General features: G+C 35.0%; 1 protein-coding gene across 3 annotated transcripts in view; it reads right to left on the bottom strand.

Annotated features, from left to right (window-relative positions):
- LOC131675425 (aromatic-L-amino-acid decarboxylase-like) overlaps positions 1–27,921 on the bottom strand; it is a 1,116,730-nt gene that overhangs the window by 466,053 nt on the left and 622,756 nt on the right. For all 3 annotated transcript variants that reach the window (XM_058954401.1, XM_058954403.1, XM_058954402.1), the window contains one exon: positions 293–458. In XM_058954401.1, coding sequence (XP_058810384.1) covers positions 293–458 — 166 coding nt within the window. The remainder of the gene's footprint in view (positions 1–292; positions 459–27,921) is intronic.

Below are 27,921 nucleotides of genomic sequence, written 5' to 3'. Positions count from 1 at the left end.
TGTTAAATATATTTCGTCTTATTCTATCATGTAATAGTCAAAATGTTTCATCCGATCTGTAATCAACCGCTTACAAAATATATGTAGATGAAAAATAATGTTTAATATGATTTAGAAATTATTATTTACTACATAATCTATTTTTGAAAATATTTAATCACAGATATTATTTCAAAATTATATTGAAATTGAAATCAAAGAAAAGATAATTAAATTATAGAATCATCAATTTCATTTTAAGTTTCCAGTATAATTTTCATGAATTTAAGAAAAGAATTGATGAAATTCTTACCAACATCTTCAGCTGTTGCATTAGGAGAAGCAAGAGCAAATCGTATGGTGTACCTTTGGTTGACTTTTGCGGGGACCATGTGTATTTTTCCTGAATCATTGATAGTACTTAAAAGTTTTTGGTTGAGTTTGTCTGAACCTCTTGCGCGGAAGCATACCAATCCTAACTTTAAAAGAGTAGTATATTAATTTTAAAAAATTAATTTATAAAATATTATGGTAGAATAAAGAGTCATGTAAGTAAATAATGAAGAAGATAACAAAATTATATATTTACAGTACTGATCATACATTTCCGAAAATTTTGTAGAAGAAATGCTATTATTTAAATAAAAATATCTCAGATTCTATTGCTTGTAGAGTAAAAATGAAAAAGGCAAATTCAAGCAGAGAAGAAATACTAACTTTAGTGGACCGCGAAAATTTTTGAAGTCACATTTTCTATTTTTTTACTGATGCGTCTTGTTTTAATGTTATTTTATAAGAGGATGATTCCCGCGTTTTTCGTGAATAGCGAAGGTATATGGAATAATACAGATTTGATATTAGGAAAGAGTGGCGTTTCAGAAATTCAATGGCGTTGAAGCAATAAAATTAGCAAAAATGTTGTAAATCAAATAAATCAATAACAAAAATGTAACCTTAGATAATGAGAGTCAACTCTCATTACCTAAGGAGAGTCAACTCTCATGATCTATACGAGGTCTGTCCGGAAACTATCGGGCCTACGTTTATATCTTCGCGCCATAGTGTTCGAGCGACCTCTACCGGACAGAAACGTCAACAGTAAAGCCTCACGAATCTATTAGTTACTTACTGACACCTGCCGGATGTATAGTTCATGCGCAGCGTGTCTTTGTTTACAGTGCCTTCCGCGGTCGTCGGATTTTGATATTTTCAAAAATGACTGAAAAACAAGATCAACGAATTTGCATCAAATTTTGCTTTCAACTCGGAAAAACGAGTTTGGAAACTATTGAAATGATGCAAAAGGCCTTCGGAAGCGAGTGTATGAGCAAACCACGAATAAAAGAGTGGTATAAACGGTTCAGGGATATTCGCACTTCTGTCGATAGTGATTCTCGTTCCGGCTGACCTTCGACGACAAAAACCGCAGATAATATTGAGAGGGTGCGACTTGCAATCGAACAAGATCGTCTTATGACTGTACGAGAACTAGAAGAAGACCTTGGGATACCAAAAATTATCATTTCAGAAATTTTAACCGAAAATTTAGGAATGAAACGCGTGGTGCGAAATTCATCCCAAAATTGCTCACAGCAGAGCAGAAGAACATTCGCTTAGAAATCGCTCTGGACAATCTAGAAATGATCAATAATGATGATAATGTGCTTAGAAAAGTTATTACAGGTGATGAATCATGGGTTTATGGTTATGATCCTGAAACAGAATAACAATCTTCAAAGTGGAAGTATTCTGAATTGGTAAGACGAAAATAAAGCACCTCAAAGTCGGAGCAATGTTAAGTCAATGTTGATTGTTTTTTCGATTGTGAAGGTGTTGTACATCACGAATATGCACCAACAGATCAGACAATCAATAAAGAATACTACGTTCAAATTTTGAAAAGTTTGCGTGATGCAGTAAGAAGAAAACGGTCGCACTTTCGGGAAAGTGGTGACTGGCTTTTCCATCACGATAATGCGTCAGCGCATTCATCCAATTTTGAGCAGCAGTTTTTGAGCAAACGCAATATCGCATTATTTCGACAACCTCCATAGAGTCCCGACATAGCCCTTTGTGACTTTTGGCTGTTTACAAAACTAAAAAAACCACTCAAAGGACACCGACTCGATGATAAAACAACGGTTGAAATCAATGCGACGAGTGTACTTAAGGCTATCCCTAAAAGTGAGTTTCAAGACTGTTTTGAAAAGTGGAAACATCGATGGAACCGTGTTATTCAATCAAGTGGGGATTACTTTGAAGGATACCACCCACCAGATGATAAAGAATAACACTAGCACGGAAATATAAAGGTAGACCCGATACTTTCCGGACAGACCTCGTACTTATCGATATGTTTGATAAAGTCCGTTAGTTGGATTTACTATTTTTTCTTTCTTTTCTGGTTCTGATGGTCTTGACTGGTTCTGATATTTCCTTTATTAGTGACTGTACCTCGGATTCCTTATTTTCAATGTTGTGATTTTATGTGATTCCTTCAATATGCAGTAACGATTACACGAATGTGCCAATCTCAGTCAATCATACTTAGCACAAGTTCATCGAGGGATTGATGGAATAAACGCCAATTATAAAATGAGAATACATGAAACTACCGGTTGCACTTGTGTGGTTATGTGATGAGAGCCACGGCTCGCGCCGTTGGCTCCATCAACGTCTCTCCCGTCCCGGTGACAGTGAGGGAGAGAGAGAGAGAGAACAAAGAATATAATTTGGGCGCCGGCAGGGTTGGCACGTGTAAGGCGCCGCCAATTGCCCGCAACTCAAGGGTTTTCGGTGGGAGGCGCCTGGTGCCTGGCAGTAGACTGTGACAGCGAGTCGGTGTAACACGCTTTGTCCGCGCCGTCTGATTGCGTGATTTTGTCGTGGCCTTTGTAACGGCGTGAGCGAGGATTTATTCTGCGACGCGAGTACAGTGGAGTGTGGATGTTTGACACGAGACCTGTTGTTTCAAGAGAGAGGCTGGGAGGTTCCTTGAACGAGCTATCAGTATCTGCACAACCCAGCGACATCGATCAGTTTTCCTCCAGATTGGTCGAGTTTTTCTCTCTCTCTCTCGTAAGATCGCATCGCCGGCAATCCGTGGAGTATAGGGAGGATCAGCGGTTACTTCTTACTTGTACATTTTTGCTCAGTTCGATACAAAATTTGTAATTTATCCTTCTTACAATTGGATCCGACAAAACAACTTTAAATTTAGTATAGACATCGAAAATAATTACGAGGGTGCGGTCAATAAGTCTTTACAAAATCCAAGAGATAGCGCTCGTCACGATTAAATTATGATGTTTTTGACAAGCAATACTACTAACTAGATATCGTACAAAGTTTCAGCTCGATTCATTAAGCCTTTTTTTGTGAGAGTTGGTTGAACAAAAAGTTATTGATTCATTTGAAAAATGGAAAAACACAGTTTCGAGCGGTAATAAATCATTTTCATTTGAAAGGCCTTACACCAAAAGAAATCACAGTTGAGTTGATTAAATCAATCGCATGATTCAATCGTGAGAGAATTCGTGCCTCCCGAATCCTCTCTTTAAGAAATTTATACGAGCGACCACAAGCTACCCCTCAACGGGATCGGTCGTATTTCCGTTATAATTAGGATTAATGAAATTAATGAATAGTCGTTTTTGTTAAAAAGAGTAACAAAATCTTATTTCATTAAATTTCCTTGCTAATAGTACTATTACATTAGTTTTATGATTGTTGTCGTAATTCAAGTTTATAAAATAGTTTTTTAAATTTATTTTTGGTTTATTTTCTTTTTTCTGTATTTAAATCTATATAAGACATAAGCCGTAATTTTTGGTTAAATTGAAGCGCTCAATATACCATTATTAGCTTAAGTCCATATTGTAATACCTGCCTTAATTCTCGATAATAAATTACTTACAAGGAAGGTACCCGAGGTGTACCTCACCGATTTTCTTGAAATTGTGATATGTTGTAGAACATCAAAAAATATTCGACGCGTATTTTTTTATACGTGCCCATAAGCTCATTTAAGGGGTGAAACCCACCCTTGAAGTTCACCACTAAAAACAAATTTTTTTTAATTTCTCGAATACAATTCGTAATTTTTTACTGAAACAAAGTGGGTAACACTTGTTATTGAAAAGCACATATTTATGCATTGTTTTTAGTCATCTGACTCGTAACCCCCGTTTTTTATTAATGAAAAACTATATTTGATGACCATTTTTTTCACTATACACATTCCAAAATCTGTTAAATCTTGACAAAATTAATTGTTTTATGCACAATAATCAAAAATAAAGTTGACCTGTTCCGGCATTTTCAAAAAAAAAATCCCTTGAGGGGGTGAGCTACCTCTAACATTTATACTATTATATTTCATTATTCCATTACGATATCATGGTGTAAATCTCTTGGATACTATTAAATTTGTTAAGTAGTTGATGTAGTTTGAAATTTTCTGAAATCAGCCCTTACAAATGAATTCATCCCTAAAACTCAATCTCAAGTATTATTTTTTCATTACTTGAAAATACCCTAGGACTATTCAGTGGCGTAAAACGTGTAATAATATTAGTTCACATCCTTGGTATTGAATTAGAATTCTTCACCTCACTAATGTATCAACCCCTATTTTTCAATAAAAAAATGACACCCTTTTCCATATGAAAATACTAATTTCTTGAGTTTGACGAAAAAAATTTTGGCAGTATGCACAATATTCAAATACGAAATCGACTGTTCTCACCTTAATAAAAATAACCTATAATAAAGGGTGTACCAGCCCCACAGGAGATATTGTCGTATCTCTATGATTTTATTCTTTTTCTATGGGACTTTCAAAAGTAATAAAAAATTAATGATTCAAAGTACAAAAAAATTTTAAATTTAATATTTCAATAGTTTCGAGTTTTAATGTTACTTTTTATAATCCTGGCAATAATGATAATCATTAAAAAAATGTTTCAAGCATAATGATTTCTTACACCAAGAGCATCTTACAATTGCTGAGTTAGAGCAACCAGGAACTTCACAACGCTCATTACAATCATTACCAAAACTAAAATCTATGGGGTTATCAAATTTACCTGGCTTTGATTCAACGTAGCCACTTTTATACCATGAATATTTGAATAGGTTATTGTATCGAGGAGATGACAATTGATTATGTACCAAGGATTGGAGTTTTATAATGTTATTTCTTTTATGAAGTTCTATATCCTCATTCATTAATGTTACACTGTCCTCGAAGCGACGGACGTAATTTTTCCACACTCGGAAGCCGAAAGCATCTAGTGGCTGAATTTTGCCTGTTGTTTCCTTTTGGAATTATTTTTACATCAACAATTTTGTTTGGAGGTGCTGCTTCCTTTACAGCATCAGGGCAATGCCCACTCCACGAATCAATTAATAAGACACTTGAATGCCCAACATTGGGAAAATACACATCCTTCATGTTTTGAAATGTTCTGTAACCATTGAAAAAACTCATTTTTATTCACATGACATAAGTTAAAAACTGTAATCATCAATAATAAATATCATACCTGAAGTCAGTTTGCCAGAAGCGGAAGGCATCACGTAAATATTTGATGGCTTGAATAATTTGGATTCTACTACTGGTCCAAAGGTTCCTTTACTTTCTTTTAAAACAATGAATAATGGGGAAAGCAGTCTCCCATCACCTGAAATGAGTGGTTGAATTGTGTAACTGTGAGTCGTCGAACTTACAGATTCTACAAGACATTCAATTTGCTTTTCGCCTTCAATAGCTAGTGTTCTTCCCGAGTGCATTTCAATTTGAAATCCACTCTGATATGAATTGTAAATTGATTCCAAACCTTTACTTTTAATTATTTTTTTCACATCTGAAACAAAATCATCAGCTGTTTTTTGTAAATATTCTCTCCCTTCAACAGTCTTTTTTGTTACGAATTTATTTATCTTTCTGCTGACTATTCTGTGAGCCTTTTTAAAATTTTGTAGCCAATGACGTGACGCTTTAAACCTTATATCTTCATGTCCAACGATTTTCTGAGCTTGTAATGCCCATTTTTGTAAATCTCTATCGTGAATTATATAACCGGCATCGGAAGCCGACTGAAAATTATCTAATACAAATTTATTGATTCTTCCAATTTTTTTCTTTATAAGTGCCTCCTTTATTCAAAGTATGCGCCCATCGTTTCAACTGTGTAATTGATTGGACTTTTCGAAATCTATGCTGCACAGTTTGCAGAGCGAGATTTTTCGTAACTCCGCTTCTCCAATAGTCCACAGCTTTTCGTTTGTAATCCCAAGATAGATCTTCTGTATCCGCTGTACATACTAGTGAGTGTTCATCAATATCCGCTGACCAGATTTTATCAATATCTTCAACAATATGCATTTCAGTATCCTTAAATGGTTCTTGAAAAGCTAATGTAGATTCCACAATGAATTCTGGATCCTCAAAGTTATTTATACAATCAAGTAATAGTTTTTCTATATTATCCTTCAAAGCAATTTCATCTTTAGTAATGGGACTTTCTTGTATATTCATAGCTTGAAAAGATAATAATAATAATTGTATAACATTTATAGGATTAATAGTCATTTTTCCAATACCTAGAAATAATAATTATTATTTGTTTTTTATATGATGAAATCCGAAGCGCATTAATTTGAATATTTTTTTACAAAGTCAGGCAATAATTTTTAATATCATTTAAATCAACATTACACTGACAATTACGTATCAATTTCATTTCTAATTTCTTCGAACGATAATTGAATATTGAAAATTCCAAAATTTCTTGTCCATCTTTGATCCCTCACCAATTCTGGAAAAAGACCACATAAAAATATGAAGTATTGCATTTTATAACTCTTTATAAGCTATATCTAAATCACTAATTAAAAAATTATTTTCGTCAAATACGATGTGAGTATGAAAATTTTTGAGCTTTTTTCTTCGGAAAAATATTTAATTCAAAAATGTAGAGTAAAAAAAATGATGAAAATAATTTTTTATGGTTTCTTTAGATAGGGCTTGTAAAGAGCTGTAAAATAGAGTACTTTCAATTTCTGTGCGTTTTTTGAAAAATGGCGAGGGCATGTATACAATATCTATCAATTACCGCGTTAAGAAATTTTACGCAAAAGGAAATTTTACTTACAATCAGGAAATAAGTATTGACCAAAAATTATATGGTAGAATTAATATGTATGAATTCCAAAATACTATGTTATACTTTGATGAAATTTGAAGTTTGAAATTTGGTTGCACATTTATTGGATTCCAATGTAATTTCTTGTAAATTCAACAAACACTGCACTCACAATTAATATACTGATTCAAACGAGCTCGATGAAGCTCTGACTAAAGACTGATGATGAGAGGTAATATCGAGTATTCGAGTGTTGTTTTGGCGAGCTGATTGTGAGTTCAAGAGTGTGATCGCATAGTCGAAAAAGGTCTTATCTATCCAAAACATAGCAAGACGATAATTTAACCGTTGAGGTTTTTTCCACCGTCAGATCTCGACAACAACAACAAGAAAATGATAAATTTAATCTTATCTTGTTATTTTAAGCTGTTCACTTCTCTTAATTTGTTTTCCAAGCGTTTATACGTTTATTCTTCGTATGCATTTATTCGATAATTAGTTAGTTCTTCTTGCTTTGAATCATTAATTTTTTATTACTTTTGAAAGTCCCATAGAAAAAGAATAAAATCATAGAGATACGACAATATCTCCTGTGGGGCTGGTACACCCCTTATTATAGGTTATTTTTATTAAGGTGAGAACAGTCGATTTCGTATTTGAATATTGTGCATACTGCCAAAATTTTTTTCGTCAAACTCAAGAAACTAGTATTTTCATATGGAAAAGGGTGTCATTTTTTTATTGAAAAATAGGGGTTGATACATTAGTGGGGTGAAGAATTCTAATTCAATACCAAGGATGTGAACTAATATTATTACACGTTTTACGCCACTGAATAGTCCTAGGGTATTTTCAAGTAATGAAAAAATAATACTTGAGATTGAGTTTTAGGGATGAATTCATTTGTAAGGGCTGATTTCAGAAAATTTCAAACTACATCAACTACTTAACAATTTTAATAGTATCCAAGAGATTTACACCATGATATCGTAATGGAATAATGAAATATAATAGTATAAATGTTAGAGGTAGCTCACCCCCTCAAGGGATTTTTTTTTTGAAAATGCCGGAACAGGTCAACTTTATTTTTGATTATTGTGCATAAAACAATTAATTTTATCAAGATTTAACAGATTTTGGAATGTGTATAGTGAAAAAAATGGTCATCAAATATAGTTTTTCATTAATAAAAAACGGGGGTTACGAGTCAGATGACTAAAAACAATGCATAAATATGTGCTTTTCAATAACAAGTGTTACCCACTTTGTTTCAGTAAAAAATTACGAATTGTATTCGAGAAATTAAAAAAAATTTGTTTTTAGGGATGAACTTCAAGGGTGGGTTTCACCCCTTAAATGGGCTTATGGGCACGTATAAAAAAATACGCGTCGAATATTTTTTGATGTTCTACAACATATCACAATTTCAAGAAAATCGGTGAGGTACACCTCGGGTACCTTCCTTGTTAGTCATGTAATGTCGTCAAAAGTTTCTTCATATTCAAATTAGGTGGCGCTATACAATAGAACATAGAGGAGATCTTTATAAGCATCATATAGCTCTTATGGATATTTCAAATCTACTTCTAAAATGTATTCAATGTCATTATCATCTACAACATAAAAAAATCGGTATTATCTGAACTCTTAATTTGTTCAAAATTTTTCTATGATAAAAACTGTATTCATAGCCCAAACACAAAATTTATTAAAGTCAGAATACATTAAAATTTCAGTTGGTTCATTCTCCTTGAATTATGTTCTCATATTTATTTCTCATATTTATTATTTGCCTTTGTATATATGTTACGACACTGACTAATACCTCCATATACACATTTTGTAAAAAATAACACCTTATCAACTCTAACGATATTACAAGAACATGTTATTAAAATTAAGTTTAAACTCGAAGATAAATTTGCAAATTAAATTTCAGAATTTGAACATGACATATATAATTGCAAATAAGAAAAATAGTAATTATTTGATGGTTTACTGGTATAGATTAACATGTTTTTACACAAACATCATTAATCTCTACTGAAATCTTCGAAAATTCGCTACTTAAAGTCAAAGCTGTGAGGATAACAGTCCTCGATGACTGCTTCACATAAAGTAAGAATATCTTAATAATAACTTTATATATCATTAATCTAGAAGAACAGCGTCCAAATTGATACGGTTAGTCACATCGATGCGCCGTTTAAAATTCTACTAACAAGTAACACTACCCAAATATTAATCACCGATCATCCTGTAACTTTCAGATTACATTTATCACATGTATACAAGATACTTTAAACCATTTCTAGCGGCCCATTTCACCTTGGATTCATAAAATAGTGATTTATTGTCTTAACCCAGGAACGCTGAAAACCATCAATTTTACGCTATGTTATCGACTACGAAATTCATACATAGATCGGAGATACCGTATCTTATATTTTTGGGCGTTCTAAATATGAATCTGGGCTCAAAATTCAAAATTGTTGAATATAAAATTAAATATGTCGGTTTGTTTCTCCTAAAAATCTTCTAAAAACCTGTTTTTCTCATTATTGTTCTTTTTCTCAAAAACTAAAAAGTTGAGCAAAAAGTTCCAAAGGCAAAGTTGTATTATAATTTGTCAACGAACTCTCTTGAAATTTTTTATATTTAAAGAAAGTTTTTTTGAAAATATCTTATATCACTCATACGTGATGAACAAGTAAAATCTTCGTACCCATTTAATTTAATTTTTAGTTAAATTAGTTTTGTGACGGTAAACGTCTTATTAGCGCTACCGTCTCAATCATGCGGCTACCTGCAAGGGCAGCACCTACTGGTTGGGGAAAATAGAAAAAGGGAACTCGGTATGAGACGGGACGGAACGCGCGCGAATATAAAAGAACCAGTCGAGGGCTAGCAATCTGAGCATCCAGTTGCAGTTATCAACAACGAGAGTTTTCCCGAGTTTCCGAGTGCTGAAGCGAGCCAGCTGAATTAAAGTGAAAGGTTTCGCCATCAAGGGCGAAACCGAGTGTGCGAGACACCTCATTCATAAGACTGACGTCCCGGAGGCTGATAAACGAACTTTCTTCTCCCCCCTTCTAACAGTGCGACCGATAATAAGGTAAGCTGGCCAGCTTAGTATCGTGACTTTTTATATGACTGCGCGGAGCTAATTACTAATCCCTCGTACTCTGTAAGAAGCACGCATGTACTAACTCTGCGAACAAAGAGCTGCGAACGCTCCGGCAATGCATGTTATTGTTGCGCGCGCGCTTCGTAAACATAAACACGCGAGCCAAGTATATTGTAGAGTATAGGTAAATAAACTAACTCGCATGTGATTCGAATTATAATTTCACTGTTATTATTTCTAGCTAGTAGTAAGTTGGTTGACTGACTCCCGCCCCCTCCTGCTCTCCAATTAATGAATCTGAATATTTCGATATCACCGCGTGCATCTCGATACAATTGAGCGTCGGACGAATCATCGGAATAAAACGAAGCATTCACCCCGTTACAGTTTTTAACATTATCTTATTTTTAACATTATTTTTAGTTTTTAACATTATCTTGTTTTTATCTTTTACACGAGTAGTACAATAATTCGGTAGTTTATCGTATTCTGAACGAAATAAGACTTATTTATATCTAATTATATTTTTATAAATTATTTACATATATTTTATTTAAACATATTTTTATCATTATTATTTTAAATTTATTTTTGTTTTAAATATATATTTATATTTTTCTGAAATCCGGTAATAAAAATTATATAGTGTAAGGGGGAACTTGTTCGAGAAAATTCTTGTTACAATACTGAATATATCACTTTATTATCAATTTAAAAAGCTTTACCATTACCTAACATACATATTTACATTGATTTTGCATCGCGACTAATGATGTTTTAGATTGGAAATGGAAACAAATATTATTCCATCTATTACACATAATCAATATTAGCCGAGATGCGGTAGGTTCATTTATTCACAAATAATGAACATTTATGCAATTTACTCCTCTGGTTAAAACGCCTTTTCCATAAATTAATGTGAAAAATAATATTTAATATTGAGTAATAATTTATGTTTGTTTAACAGTTTTTATAATCATTTTCATTAAGTTATTTCAATAAATTGAGTGTAAACTATTATTTGTATCAATAAATTTTAACCTTGGATCGAAAAAAAATAATTTTGAAAGCTTTAAAGAAGTTTACGAGATTTGAAGTTTCTTGTAAGTATATTAATTGTAGTTTTCTTTGTATTATTTATATTGTAAATTTGTAGAAATTTACTTTGTCATTAATTAATTTTTTTCGTGCCAGGATATCGTTCTTTAAAAATAATAACAATGAACCCAAAAAATATTTTACATCTATTATATCAAAGATTGGATGGCTCTGAATATAATATAGATAGTATTATTACAATTGATAAAAGCCAATTTGTAAATAATTTAGAAAATTTAATAAAAGAAGCTATTGACACAGATCAGTTTGTGAAAGTTACAATACTTTAACGGTTTCGAACGAAAATGAACTTCCTGAGCCTTTAGTGGTTGAAGAAGAGTTTGAAGATGATTATATTAATGTAAAATTTGGCAAAAAGTCTAGAAAAATATGCAGCGATCTAGAATACAAAACAAATGCAGTTAATTTTTAGCGTAGTAACAAAAACAGACCTGTTAATTTTAATAGGGTGCAACATACATTTAAATTAGTGAAACATATCCAGCAATTATACAGATGAGAAAACTAGATTAGTGAAGATAGAAGTAGGCTCGAAAAACTGCTTCAGATATCAAAACAAATATTGGAAAACTTTCAAAATGTAATTGAAAAATCAGTATATGTTCGTAATTTAGATATTAAAAGGTGGGTCATCGAAGCAAGAGACAATGTGCTACTGTCTGAAAAACTATTTAAAGCTTCTCAAAAATATATACATAACTTCAAAACGAGGCATGGTATTGTATCCATTAAAATCAATAAATTTGTAACGCAAGCACAACTATCTAACAAAATAGAGCTTATTCAACAAGCAAATAATTTTGTTACTAAAGTTAGGTCGGAAATCGTAAAATTTGTTAATCAAAATACTTATATTATCGATTAGTCTGGTTTTAGTTTAGAAAGGTAACTGCAACGACTTTATACCTTGAATATCTCTTCAAAATGCGTGTTGACCCCCAATTACAAAAATACTATCAAGATCCTTATCATTTTAACTATACGTTCTCAATTTTTTACAACAATTACCGATAGCAGTCCCATAAAAGCCCATGTTAAACAAGTCACCTTTGTGTGATGCTCCAATTCATATTGCCTTTGTTTATTGCAAATTTATTTGAGTTTGAAAATGTAAATTAAATTTTACTAAGTGTTCATTAATCAGTTGTATAACAAATTGAGATTCGAGATTAGTGCATCGAAATTAACTGAAATTAAAAAACCTTGAAGCTACAATTTCATACAACTTCATACTTTCAACAAACTATAAAAGATATATGTGGTCAGCCTGAGACGAGAGCAAGCGTTGCGCTTGTTCTTGTCGGAATTTTCCCAAGTTCCCCTCTCTCTCGGCAAGGCACGGTGATCAGCGTTGGGCGCATTTAAGAATGCGTCTAATGCATGGTCTCTGTTTCAGCTAACGGAGATTGCCGAGCGGGACCGAGTAGGCCCGAAGCGACTACGCTGGCGACAGAGTATAGAGATGTTAGAGAGAGGGAGAAATAGTCGGAGACGTGCGTACCCTACGCAAGATTAGGCAGGCGCGCGTTTAGAATCAATTAGCGCATTGGTCGCGCACCGCCTAATAAGTAGGTCAAGTGGGGAGAGAAAAGATCGACGAAGAAGCTGTAGATCGCAAGGAAAAACGAGCGACACAGTAGTAGTAAGTCGAGGGCAGACTCAGAAGGTTTTCCGAGTCGATCGGAGCAAAACGGTGGACGGCCAGCGGTGAAAAAGTCAGAAGTGCCGCCGAGGACGCAGGGCTGACCGAGAGGAGAAGACGACTTGGTCCTGCATCTGTCCGGGACGCTACCTAGGAAGCCGGCAGGAGTTACCCAGCGACGACCTGCAACACCATGCGCAGGGCGCAGGCAGGACTCTCGCTCCAGCACCAAAGGTCAAGTTTGCAATTTAATCTCTCTCTCTTTCTCTCTCTCTTCATCGACGGCACTGTGCGTAGATTCAAATATTAAGTGGGTAGCAAGGCTTGCACACGCCGACTACCTGCCCTAATGACGGTCGGGTAATAAATCGCGCAAAGAGAAATCGTCCAGGCAATCCCTCGCCGGGCGACTTTCTCTTTTAGCTAAATAGCTTAAGTCGGTTCGTCGTCAAGGCGGTCATCTGCCGGGCGACGCGCGTTCTGTTTTCTATAGATTTGTAGGAGCGATAAGTTAGTTAATTTGTTCTTTTCTGTAATAGTCGTTAAGGACGTCGTTGTGTTTATTAGGTTAAGAATATGTGTAATGCAGCTTATCATTATGCGGTTCGTTAATGTGCGGTATTTGCGAAATTTAAGTGTAATGTGACCTTGAATTGATTGGAATTATATTTGTTTTAATGCGAATGTGTTATGTGTGTATAATTTATTAACCATTTTCATTTCTTTGCCTCTTTCCCCTTCCCGCCTCAATTGCTATGATCGAGTGCGCCTCACTTGCCCATCTTTAAATAGTGGTTAACGAACGAGCTTTCGTTACAAGCCTATTATGAATCTATTGACAAAGGAGTCAACGTAGATAATTTTATTAGATGGAAAAACTTACCAAATTTGTTTTCACCACTCATAATCGATATTTCAAACTGAGTAATTAATATCGAGCACTTGATTTCTCTAGAAACACAATTTAATAAAATTTCATAAAAGTCGGTGGAACTATTCAGACATCGCAGTTGAATATATGGTAGATGAAATTCAAGGACATGGTGTTATTTGGAGACCTATTCATTCTGCTTTTGAAAATCGTATCAATGCTATACGAGGGTGGTCCGATAAGTACTTAGCCTACAAAAGAAAAACGAATATTTTGGAAAAGTGGTGTTTTATTTTTCAACATAGTCTCCTTTTAGTTCGATACACTTGGTCCAGCGATGCTCCAACTTCTTTAACCCGTCTGAAAAATACGTTTCCTCGAGGTCTGAAAAGTAGGCTTCTGTGGCAGCGATTACCTCCTCATTCGATTCAAATTTCTGCCCGGCGAGTGACTTTTTCAAGTTTGGAAACAAAAAGAAGTCGCACGGGGATAAATCTGGAGAATACGGTGGATAGGGCAACAGTTAGTTAGCACCCTCGTAGTTATAGCAAATCAGCATCATATGGATATCAAGTCGTTTTTAAATGTGTCATGAGTTCTCTCCCGTTGCCGAAGAAAATGACGAATTCTTTATAGATCGGGGCCCGGAAGGTCAAGCTGCTTCGCGGGGGACGCGAAAGGCAACGTTTCGACGTGCGCAGAAGGGAATAGGCAGGAATGATCAGCACAATAATTACTCAAAATTCGTTTAATACATATATTTATCTACACATTTCAACAGTTACAATCAGTAATTCTACGTCACAACAATCGCGCTCTCGCACTACCGTAGCCGCGAGTTCCTGCGGAAAATCGTATGGAACCCGGATGGCGCTTCGGTTACGAGCTATTCTCGGCGTTTCTCCATAGGTCCTTGAGCGAAATAACCGCTCAGCCTCCCTATCCTCGCGGGTTGCCGGCGACGCGATCTTGCGAAAGAGAGAGAAAACTTGAACAACCTTAAGGGAAAGCTGCTCGGTGTCCCAGGGTTGTAGAGATGCTGGTGGCTCGTTCGCTCTTTCTCGAACACAAGTCTAGTGACGAACAGTTGCACTAAGTTGCACACGCGTCGCAGAATCAAATCTCACTTGCTTTAGCAAAGGCCAAAAATCAATCAATTGCTAAGACGGCGCGGACAAAGCGTGTCGCACTCAATCGCTGTCGCAATCTACTGCCGGGCACCGAGCGTCTCCCACCAAAAATCCTTGAGTAGCGGGCAATCGGCGACATCTCATGCGTGCCAACCCTGCCGGCTTCCAAACCATTTTCCTTGTTCTCTCTCTCGCTCTCTCTGCTACGGGGAAGGGAGAGACGTTGATGGAGCCAACGGCGCGAGCCGTGGCTCTCGCCACAAATGCAGCAAACAAACTTTTATAAAAGCAAATACCGAAGTTTCTAGCTATCCACAATGCATTGAAGATAAATATGGAATTTTTAGTTCAGTTTATTATGAAAAAGGATAATGAAGAGAATATTTAAATTAAATACTTTAACACTAAAAATCAGTGCATTTATGAAAGTAGTGATCTAATTGAATGGTTTGAAAGGAATATTGAAAACATTTTACCTAAGAATATTAAATAATTTCAAGAAAGAGAATCTGGTTGGTCAATGAAGATTATTGTTTGGCTTATAATTAATATAAATAAACAAAATCCTTGCTCGTATATACCATTACCTAAGGCCATAGAAATGAGAAAAGCATATATTAATGTTAAGAATACCGACAATGCATGTTTCACATGGGCTGTACTATCTTGTCTTCATCCTACTGATATTTATAAAACCACTGTTATAGAACTAGTAATTATATACGCTTTGAAAAAGAATTAAAATATGGTGATATTACGTTTCCTGTAAAAATAATTTTCAACGAGTTTCACTATGTTTGGATTAAAAATTTGTCTAGTCTTGTTAGAAGTCAAATAACCTGACAAACTAAAAAAATCTATCGTTGTGAACGCTGCTTCCACTATTTTACCACTGAGGATCAATTGATAGCTGACGATATTGATTGTTCAAAAATTAATAAGTGTAGAATTAATCTAATTATATTAGTAATCTTGATCTTAGGAGTCATCCCTAAGATCAAGATTACTAATATAATTATCAAACATCAGGAGTGGAAAAAATTAAGAATAATTTATAGAATTAATCTACCTGATGATACAATTCTACAATTCAAACATTTGAAACGTAAAGAAGTGGTTCTATGTCATTTATGTTGACTTAGAATGTTTGTTAAAACAAGTTGACAGTAGTCATGCTTTTCAAGAACACGAAGCTTTTAGTGTTGGATTATATATAAATTGTAGATATGATGTAGTCCAGGCGAATAGTAACTGGAGGTGGATGTAAGAGCCAACTCCGAGATTATTGTTGGAATCGCTCAAGAATAATGTCAGAAACATTATCTGATACCCAGCGCCTTTTTTTTTGCGGAGCTTTTTGCACCAAAAATTCGGTTATTGTCTCGATAACTCAGCTGGCTCGCTTCTGTACGCTCAGAAAAACTTGTATTGTTGTTTTCTGCAGCTGGATACTCGGATTGCTAGTCCTCGACTGGTTCTTTCATATTCGCGCGCGTTCCGCCCTGTCTCATACCGAGTTCCCTTTTTCTACTTTCCCCGACCGGTAGGTGCTGCCCTCTGAGGTAGCCGCATGATTGAGACGGTAGCGCAAACAAGACGTTTACCGTCACAATCTTTAATTTGAAAAATATTCAAAACGTTTTGCGCGGGGATGTAATCTGCCATGGTTATATTACTATCTGTTAATTGACTATGAAATCCGTCGAGAGAAGGTGATTAATTTTCTGTCAAACTATTTAATCTGTTAAAATATTCGTATGAGAAGATATTTTGCTTTTCGAGTAAATTAATTTGTCTTGCAGTAAAATTATCTTTGTCAAACTCTCTTTTTATAATACCTAGCTAGGTAAATATGATGCTAATTTATCTATAGACGAAGGCATAAAACGAAACGAATCAATGAAACGTAAGCTAATGACATAACCCTGAATATATTTTGTAAAAGATATATAACGCTCTTTGTTCTCTGTTAGAACAGAAATTATTCTCTTGAAATCTGAATTAGTAGCAATTTCTGTTACGATAAACTGAGAATCATAGCCTGTAAAATTGTGAAATACTACTGGAATAAAATAGGCCTGCTTATAACTCAAATTCCAATGATTATGAGCAGCTTCTCTAAATCTACCGGTTAAATTACAATGATCTCTAACTTTCTTTCCTTTTTCCTTAAAAGATTTATTACAAATGTGATATTTTGTAGCCCATTGAAATGTATACTCATCTATAACGGAAAGATTCATTGCTAAAGCATTTTCATATACTTCTTCTAACTGAGCTTATAATGTTTTAAATTGTTTTATAAGCCATTGAGTAGGCAGGTCTTCTTCAATTGCTTTCTATAAGACTTATACTATGACTTACTATCCTTAGTCCAGTAGGGTTAGCAGAGAAACTTTGAGTACATGGATGTAAGAGCCAACTCCGAGATTATTGTTGGAATCGCTGAAGAATAATGTCAGAAACATTATCTGATACCTAGCGCCTTTTTCTTTGCGGAGCTTTTTGCACCAAAAATCGGAGAAGATGAAAATACGCAAAAATGGGCTGTTTTTCATCACGTTTCTGCATATTAGTCGTGAAATATCAAGTATTTGTTAAAACTTGTAATAAGTAAAGTTGTAGAGCGGGAAATTTCCTACAAAATAGTGTATTTCAAAGTTGAAAAATTCCATTACCGTCCGGCGCAACGGCCTATTTTTCGCAATCGAAAATCGAATTGACAATTTCGACGAACCTATAATATATTACACTTTCTGATAACGTCTTTTTTCAACGATCAAACCCGTGAAAGAACGACATCGCTGTCTTTTTTAATTCTCGACTTATCGTATTAGTTAAGTAAATTTACTTTCAAAAAGGCGATATTTTTAACGCAAAATAGAGATGACAAGCCGGCCGATGACATTGTCGCTAATTTTTTTCATCATTACTAGAGCTTTCAACTACTTAATTCCGCAATTTAATGTACGATTTTTAATTATTAACCACCCCGTGCGACGTTTTCTTTGAAAAATTCGATTTTCGCCTTAATTGCAAAATAAATAGCGCCGCAGTAGTTGACTCGAATGGAAAGCTTGAAAATTCCTCAGAAAGTGCTTGGAAAAATGAAACTTTTGGTGCTTTAAACGTTGGATTCCGATCATCGTATCCAAAGTTATGGACTCTCAAAGTCAAGCACGTGTACGCGGTTACACAACAACAATTTCGCGATGAAAAAAATTTACTCGTTTTCCTGTGGGCTTGCACTTACCAGGAACATGAAGATTCAATACTCGACCCTGCTACATTTGTTTCAAATAAATCACAAAGGGGACTTTAACTGTCGTACTCATTTGGCAAACTATCATTCAGTCCCGAATAATAGAAATGCTCCAATGGATTTACATTATATTTGTGTTGATCGCAATTTGAAGATAGAAATTTGTATTCTGACATTGTAATTTTTAAATTGCGAATCAATTTTCTGAATTGTCAAATTTTATTCCAGAGTGTTCTCATAGACAAGCCAAACCAAGCCAAGCCAAAAAAAAGAAATGGCGTATGTATGGTAACATCGGTCGCTCTCTCCGTGCGGGTTCATCTACCTGGCTAGCCATCTACCTAAAGCCGTCGCCACAGGGGGTCTGGACGTGCACATTCTATTGAGAGACAGTTCGTAGTGTGGACAAGAGTTGAATCGTTTGGTTAATTATTTGGAATGGAATATTATATGTAGTTTCTGGCATTCTCAGATATTTTGTCGTACAATTGCAATTGTGAATGACTCTTTTTAATGCGGCTATCAAATACTCATTTATTCATGTTTAGGCCGATAAAACAAAGTCATGTTTTGATTTTTACGAACTGTCAAATTCGAGATCTTATAAAATATGTGTCATTCATTGTAGGAAAATAACATACGTTTAAATAATTGTAACACAGTTTGTAAATAAATCAATTGGTTCCGTTCTAGTACAGCGCACGATGGCTGACGATCGAGCTGACGATGCAGTTTCGGAGCAGAACATTTGTCTACTGTGTGATAAACCAATTCTTTCGCAATCCAAATTTCGCAAGGTTAAAGATGAGGCGTTGAAGAGAGTTCTGGAGGCAAGTAAAAAACGAGATGATAACCGGCATGACAATATTAAGCGCAATACGTCTATCACCGTTCATGAAAACTGCGTAAGTCGTATACTAAGCAAGAAAAAATCGACCAATACATACGAAAGGTTGAAAAAGAAAAAAATAAAGCCGCACCTTCGCAAGGCACACGCTCGACGTTGTCAGTTTCGTTCGATTACATCAATCTTTGCTTCTTTTGCGGAAAAGATGCGTCGAAAGATTTTATTCATCAACAAGTAAAAAAGCTTATTCAACGTCGTGAGAACGTCTCCTATGTAACCGTTCCCGAACTTCAGCAATCAATAATTGAGAGATATGGTATATTAAAAAGTGAATTAACTGTACAAGTATTACGTCGTATCGAATCTGTACCAAATTTAGTTGAAGTTGAAGCTAGATATCATAAATCTTGCTTACAACAATTTCACTATGAGACTAACACTCAGACTTCGGTAGAAGAGTCTCATACTGCTAAAGTTGCTCAATTTATAGCGTCGTGCATGATGGAACATCGAAAAGAATGTCAATTTTGTTTAAAAAGTATCTTGCAACATTTTGATGGTGACCGTGACGTAGACATGAAATATTTGAAAGAACATTTGTACACATTTTTCGGTAATGATATTGTCATACATCCTTCGAAATGTGGTCATATTATCACATTCATCGTCGCCGGCGCAAAGATTTTAACTAAAAGTTGGTATGCAAAACAAAAAACATTGAATGAAGAGAAAGAGCGTGAAAGTATTTGTAAATCAGCCGGAAAAGTAATTTTTCAAGATATTCGAAAACAAGTTTACGATACGCATACTTATTCTGCGCCGGAAAATTTTCTTGATCAAGTTAATGCTGATATACTCAATTCTCTACGCGTTTTATTAGAAGAAATTATCCTAAAGAGCAAACGTAAACCTCTTGATTTTGAGCCGTTAATTGTAACTATAGCATATATGATTATCTCTGCTACTCGTCCAAGATCATATCTATCACCTATCATGATCGGCCTCGGCGCTATGTTTGATAAACTGTATGGGTCTCGAGAACTCATACAGACTTTGAACGCAGCAGGCATTTGTGCATCTTATGATGAAATTAGATTATTTCAAGCTTCGTTACTGAATCATCTGGGAAGTGATGAAAAATCCGATATTTATAGCGACGCTTACATTCAGATGGTATTTGACAATGCTGACCACGACGTACGGACAATTGACGGACGAAATATTTTTCACGTAGAAGGCGGCATAGAGATTCTCACACCTGGTAATGTAGTTACTTCAGTTGAACGTGTGCCACGATTGGCAAAATTACCAAAATCAATCGACGTCGAAAAATTTGGTAAAATCGCTTATCATGACGGTCATGATAGCGATGGTAGCGATGACGATAGTTTTAATGGAATGCGAGAGAGTGTGAGTGAAAATGATTCCGATAGCGGACTGCTGCAACCAAAGCGAGCGAAAATGATGGATAAATGATTATTTTTATAAAGCGTTTTGAATGAGTGATACTTATTGTTAATAGTTCATTTGTATTTTGTATGTTAATAAAAGACTCTAAATGAAATGTTTTATTAATTCATGTTCCCATAACATTATAAACTATTTTTTTTACGATTTCAGTATTTCATGTCATGATTTAAATACCGAAGGACAGTAAGAGTGTATGAACTAATAGCAAAAATAATTGACCGACTCAGATATTGAAAGTAAATTCATGTGTCGCTACGTTATTTTTATAAACAATGTTATTATATCGCACCAAAAATGTTACAAACTCTAATCCCACTCACCGCCGGTGAGTAATGTATCGTAGGGACAAATAAATAGGTTATTTAAATTTCTCGCGATTCGCTATACTAAATTAAAAAAAAAACGTCAAAATCGGATGAAAACAAACGAAGATATGTTCAATTTAAGAGCGCGCAACGATTTTTAGCTCGCCGACTCATTTTTCTGGCTGAGCGCCGACTTTCCCCCACCACCGCGCCTCGGCCGTCGGCGAGCGAATTTTGCGTGCGTCGCTTCCCCTTTGTGATTTATTTGAAACAAATGTAGCAGGGTCGAGTATTGAATCTTCATGTTCGTGGCAAGTGCAAGCCCACAGGAAAACGAGTGAATTTTTTTTATCGCGAAATTGTTGTTGTGTAACCGCATACACGTGCTTGACTTTGAGAGTCCATAACTTTGGATACGATGATCGGAATCCAACGTTTAAAGCGCCAAAAGTTTCATTTTTCCAAGCACTTTCTGAGGAATTTTCAAGCTTCCCATTCGAGTCAACTACTGCGGCGCTATTTATTTTGCAATTAAGGCGAAAATCGAATTTTTCAAAGAAAACGTCGCACGGGGTGGTTAATAATTAAAAATCGTACATTAAATTGCGGAATTAAGTAGTTGAAAGCTCTAGTAATGATGAAAAAAATTGGCGACAATGTCATCGGCCGACTTGTCATCTCTATTTTGCGTTAAAAATATCGCCTTTTTGAAAGTAAATTTACTTAACTAATACGATAAGTCGAGAATTAAAAAAGACAGCGATGTCGTTCTTTCACGGGTTTGATCGTTGAAAAAAGACGTTATCAGAAAGTGTAATATATTATAGGTTCGTCGAAATTGTCAATTCGAATATATTTAGAGAACGTATCTATAATAGTTAATAGATAGTGAATAGCTTTGTTCTCTCTGGAATAGCTTTACATATGAACAAGATCAGCTTGCCATGTCTCATCTATTCTGCGTATATCGACTTTTCGATGAAAATAGTTTCGACGTGCTGTTTGGTGTAACTCATCAACCACTCTTTGATGTTTAATTTTCAATATATTTGTTAAAATTGTTGCATAAAGTCAAACAATATATTCTTTAAGTCTTGGTCCTTATTATTATTATTTTCTTGTAAATATTTAACCGCTTTTCGATACGCTTATAATTCCGACCTTATTATATTTAGAGATTTTCTAACATTATTTACTACAATCGTAAGCGTAGTAACGCTAGCTTCACTAGTTTTTCACAAACGTTTTTAAGTTTAGAGCATCGTTTCTCTCCTGAGGATCGGCTATATTACAAATTCTTTCATCATCTACGTCGTATTGTCCGTCTTTAGTGATTTTATACCCTACACCAGGAGGACCTCGATTACCCTTCTTTTTATTCAATTTACGTCCAAACACATCAACACTCATTTTATTATTGAGGAATATTTAGTATTCTCTTAATATATATCGCCAGCTTCTCGTAATTATTCAATGAATGAATGAATTTCATTAACATGACTAGGATTACCAACGGTTTGTTCGGTGATAAGCAATCTTAATCGATCAAGGAGCTCGTTTGGATCATTCCAATATGCACGATCAAACAATGTTTCTTTTCTTACTATTTTATAATTCGGAAAAAGACCTCTTCCATGAATGGTCTATTTTCACTTCTTAGGACTACCGCTCAAAGATAAATTTGGACCAATATACTTTTTGAATTTATTTACATGCTTATTGCGATATTCTCCATTTATTTCGTATTTCTTACGATGAGCGTTAGTGATTTCAAGAATTTTTATATAATTTTTAATATCTAATGAATTGATTAATTTAGAATCATTTTCTTTACGAAAGAGAAATTCCATTAAACCAGGCGTCTTGCTGTATGCTTTATCATTCACAGTGACTTTATCGTTTTGAAGGAAAATGGAGAATTGCTTATGATATATGTATTTTCTTGCGAGCGAACACGAAATGTCTTGTCTAAATTACTTCTCTGTTGAGGATCGTAAAATAGTTAATTACAGTTTCTGTATTTTTATATCTCGATCGTCCCCGGTATATGCGCGAGGGATTTATGATGTAAGACCCGGGAAGCCTTTCGCGCAAATGTTGGCAGAGACCCTGGGGGGATGTGTTTCACTGCGGGCTTTTCCGCACATGCCGAGGAGCCGAGCATCTAATTACGATGGGGTCTAGCTGTGGGACAGCCCGAGGAGACGGCTATACTCTCGACGGGGCCAGTTTCGGATGACACTGACCTCGTTGGTCGCTCGCTAATGTGTGGGTGGACTTTCTGCCCTCTTCTCAGGTTTACTATTCGGTGCGTTTGCCTGGCGCGAAGGCTCGTCTATTCTGACTCACTCGCTACCTGGTCGTTACGGAAATAACAACGGCATCTCCCCCTCACCGTTAGTGCGATATACGTCTATTTGTTCTATTCTTAAAATATAAGTTAGTCTTTAGTCTGACGCGCCGTTACTTAAGTGACTGTTGATGTTTATATTCGCGTTTGCATGCGAGGATTAAGTGGTAATTGGATTGTCTGAGGGCTGTATCCTCCTCTCTTCCACGGAGCTGTACCCTGCTGGATTAAGTCTCAATTTTACTGTGTCATGTGCGACGTCTAGACGTAACTATTTGTAAGTGTATTAAATTAAATTCAATTATTGTAAGTTTTAGTATTCGGCTTTTCCCCCACTCATCGAGTGGAGGTTTTATATACCCATCTTCTTTTGTTGAATATACGTTCCTTATGGTTTTATCGACATTGTTTTCTTTATTTATTCTCCAGTCCATACACTCTTACATATATATATTAATTTGTCGAGGTCAACTCACGAAACTTAAACTCAAAAACAGTTTCCTACAATTGAATCATCCAATAGCTGTTTTTGTTCTTTTGTAGTAACATTTGAACTAACTTTGTCTAAATTTATTGCAGTTGTATCAAGCGATGACTTAGTAGTTTTATTAAATTCGTCTTCATGATCAATAGAAATAGTGGATTTAAATGTAGTATCAAACGGTTGCAATGTCGAATTTAATTCATTAACCGTACTATTGAAATATGGTGATTTATAGGAAGGATCAGCTGTTGTTTTTGATTTGAAAACTTTATTGAACGTAATTTTCTTCACCTTATTCGTTTCTTGTTCAGTAGTAGCGTTAATTTTATCAATAGCTACCTTCACCAGTTTCTTCAATAGATCAACCATAGATTTAAAAGTTTCATTCAATGCATTTTCTAAATCAGCTTTGTCATGTTTTATTAGTTGATGCTTACGCCTCATATAATTGCTCGAGCACCTTTCGTTCTCTGTAAAAATCAGCCAAGTCGAAGATTGAAATTTCTAATGTTAAATAATCTTCATTCGCTCATTTCGCTATATTTATAGCAAAAGAATCAAATCCCTTTCTTTATCATCCATGATTGATTGATCTATCTCTATCGATAACAAAAAATCCATAACTATCATCTCTCCAACATTTTAAATAAATTGCTTTAAACTTCTCAAAAGTCTTACCTGAGTTAACATGATCATTAGAAATATGTTTAATATTCACGTCATCTTGTCGAAACAAAACTAGTAAATTCACATTATCCCGAATGAGATGCTTCAGTATGCGAGCGTATGATTGACAGAGATAGAAACTATCTACTTTTTTATGTCTTCCCATACAGAAGAATGCTCTCACGTTGTCCTGCTTTTCAGTGGCTATATCGTCAAAAATCATGATGGAATTTGGATTAGCTTTATCCGGTGAAGCAACTGCCTCATGCTCGCTGAATGCATAATACTGTATACCATCAATCGGGTCCAATAAATCTTTTAAAAACTTATACTTTGGTTGATTGATGGACTTTGAATAAACATAAACGTTTTCGAATCTAAGTCCATTAAGATGTGTGATTATTGTTAGCAAACAGTTAGTTTTCCCATAGTTACTAGGACCACAGAAAACTGCTCGTAAACTGTCAGGTAGTAGTTCGCCATGTCTTTTTTCACATTTTTCCGTCTCTACCACACTATGAAAATTTATGACTTGCAATTCAATTGATTGCTCTTTTTAATCCATACTATTTACAAATCACCGATCGAACAACGAATGAGTCTACTGACTATAAAAAGACTGCTGATATATTTTTAGTTTTAGTAAGACTTTGTCTTCAAAAGAGGTATGCTCATTCGTCATGAAAGAAAGACTGTTGGTGGCTTACAAGGGAACCACTCCAACCCGAACTCACCGATTTAAATGATTTTGACTAGTAGTACTTGAAAAAAAAATTAGATACGTGTTTTTTTTATCGGCCCATAAGGGCTTTTAAGGGGTGAAATCCACCCTGAAAATCAACCCCTAAAATCAGTTTTTTTAATATTTCTCAGCATCAAATGAATATTTTTTAGTAAACTCAACGTTAAAAAATTTCTTATAAAAAGGCGCTTTTAAGGACATAACATTTATATCGAAGGGTTGCAAACCCTTTTTTAATAGGGGTAAATACACTATTTTTCGTATTGTTTTACGACATGTAATATAGTTGTTCGGGATGGTATGAGACATAGTATCGCGAGAATACAGTTTGAAATCAATATGCGCAACGACAAAACGATTGCCTGCAAACGCACTTTTGTTTGCATTCATTCACCCAATTCTCATTCGTAGAATCCGATGCTTGACTGGCGCGTTGACATCTGTTCTATCTCGGCGAGAGAACTAAGAAAATATGACTGAGCGATCAAGTGTCGATCGCAATGAATGCGTTTTCGGTTGGGTGACACCGGATAATCTCTCTACGATCGCGATATGCCTCCTCGAAAGAAAACAAACATGTTGTTTTACTCGACTGAGCGTATTTTTTGTTTTTTAAGCGGCGATCTAGTTTAAGATATTTATAAGAACTGTAAATAATTTAAGAAAAAAGTGAGCGTAATGTAAGAAGCGTGAGCGTTAGCGATTTGAGCGGTGCGCTCTGGTGCAAGCCAAGTTTTGTTCAGTTTTTGTAGCGTAATTAGTTGAGGCGAAACGTTGAGTTTCCTTCAATTTCGTTCCTTTATGATCACGTTTATAAACGTGTATTCCTTTCTTTAATGCATAAGATCTAACGATTAATCTGTCGTCAATGAGACTTATTGTGCGTGAAGCCGCTGTCCTCGCCCTGCAAACAAGCACATCACAAAAACAGATGCTGCATTTGTTTCTCAAACCAGCAGATCAGAACAAGATGGTTCATGACCTCATCTGGGTCTCGTAATTCGAGCTCAAGGTTGAACGGTGGAGGGCGGAGAACGTGACTCTCTCCCGAAAACCAAAAAATTGTTGTTGTATGATTGGGGGGACAGCAGGCATATTATCATCATTGGCTGCGGTGCAATAAAAAAAAAAGCAACGCCCATTTGGTCTTATCTTGAGCTACGAAAGTGGGGAGGAATTTCCAATATTTTTCGGCTTGCAGCTAGTGACGCATTGTTCAGAACGCTTCGAACGCTCGATTAGGCAAGTCCTTTTCCTTTCTAGCGCTAGAATTTTGTATCACTTAGAAATGCATTTTGATTGTTTATTACGATTAATGACTCTTTGAGATTGTTTATTGCGATTAATTTAAGTTAGTTTATTTGCGTTTATTCCATAGTTTATTGTATTTAAGTAATTTATTATAAGATTCTCTGTTCTCTAATATTATATGGTTATATAATTAAAATTGTTTGTTCTGAAATTCATTAAAATATTCTCATTTATCCACATCCTGAACAATAGTAAATCAGCTCGAGTTATTTAAAAATCGCACTGATAATGAGAAAATACCAAAATTAAATTGACGTGTTTCCGGATTTAAAAAAAACATATTTAAGGGGTGTTTCACCCCCTACAAACCACCCCCGTCAAACTATCAGCAGATTAATCCACCTAACCCTGGGGTAAACAAGTTTAGTCGCTTGTTATTTCTTGAAATAATTTAATCCTATGCATGAGCGAGTTACCTCAACTAAACAACCTGCCTCTAACCTACCAAACCCCCATAAACCACCCTTATCTAACCGCATGCAGGCTAACCCAACCCACCTAATCCTATGAAAAGCAACTTTAGTCGTTTGTTATTTCTTGAAATAATTGAATTTTACACCATAAGCGAGTTATCCCAGCTGTATAACATACCTCTTATCCACCTACCCCTAACATATCTAACCCCCACCCTTATAAAGCACCCTTACTGAAACACAAGCAGGCTAAACCTCCTAACTTTGGGAAACACGAGTTGAGTCGTTTGTTATTTCCTGAAATAATTTAATCCTACGCCTGAGCGAGCTACCTCAACTAATCAACCTGCCTCTAACCCATCAAACCCCCATAAACCACTCTTACCCAAACAAATGTAGGCTAATAAACCTAACTTTGGGAGAATTGAGTTTATCAGTTGCTTTTTCTTAAAATAATTGATTTCTACACCGTACGAGGGGTATCCCATTTTTTTTCGATAAAATATATCTGTAGCTCAAACATAATTTATGACAAATAAAAATATGTTTAGTACCAAATAGTACCAAAATGGCGAGAAATATCTCTTAAAAATAAAGACGAGAATAACACGAGGTCTAATTATCATTTATAGATATATACATATATATTAATATTCGTATGTAGATACATAAATATATTTACGTAAGAGTCACGATACTACATATATTTTAATTTTTCATAATAATTTTCATCTTGTTCTTTTTTTTTTGTTTATTGGTAAATTAAAATGTATCATTCAACGAATTCCTTACAGAAATGATAATCATCGAAACAGTGTTTGAAACAGAATGATCTTTTACACCAACCACGCCGTATTTTAGCAACATTTTTACATGCTTCTACTTCGCAATGTATATTGCAAGAATCTCCAAAACTTAAATCAACAGAGTTATCTGTTTTAGCTGGTTTTTCAGCAATGTAGCCGCTTTTATACCAAGCGAATTAAAAAATATTTGTATATCTTGGTGAAGAACGCTGGTTATGGACAAGAGACTGCATTTTTATGATGTTA

The sequence above is a fragment of the Phymastichus coffea genome, unplaced genomic scaffold (genome assembly GCF_024137745.1).
Source record: "Phymastichus coffea isolate CEN01 unplaced genomic scaffold, Cenicafe_Pcof_1.1 PCOF00021, whole genome shotgun sequence".
Taxonomy (NCBI): Eukaryota; Metazoa; Arthropoda; class Insecta; order Hymenoptera; family Eulophidae; genus Phymastichus; species Phymastichus coffea.
The sequence above is the reverse complement of the archived record's forward strand: the minus strand, read 5'-3'. Positions and strand labels throughout refer to the sequence as shown.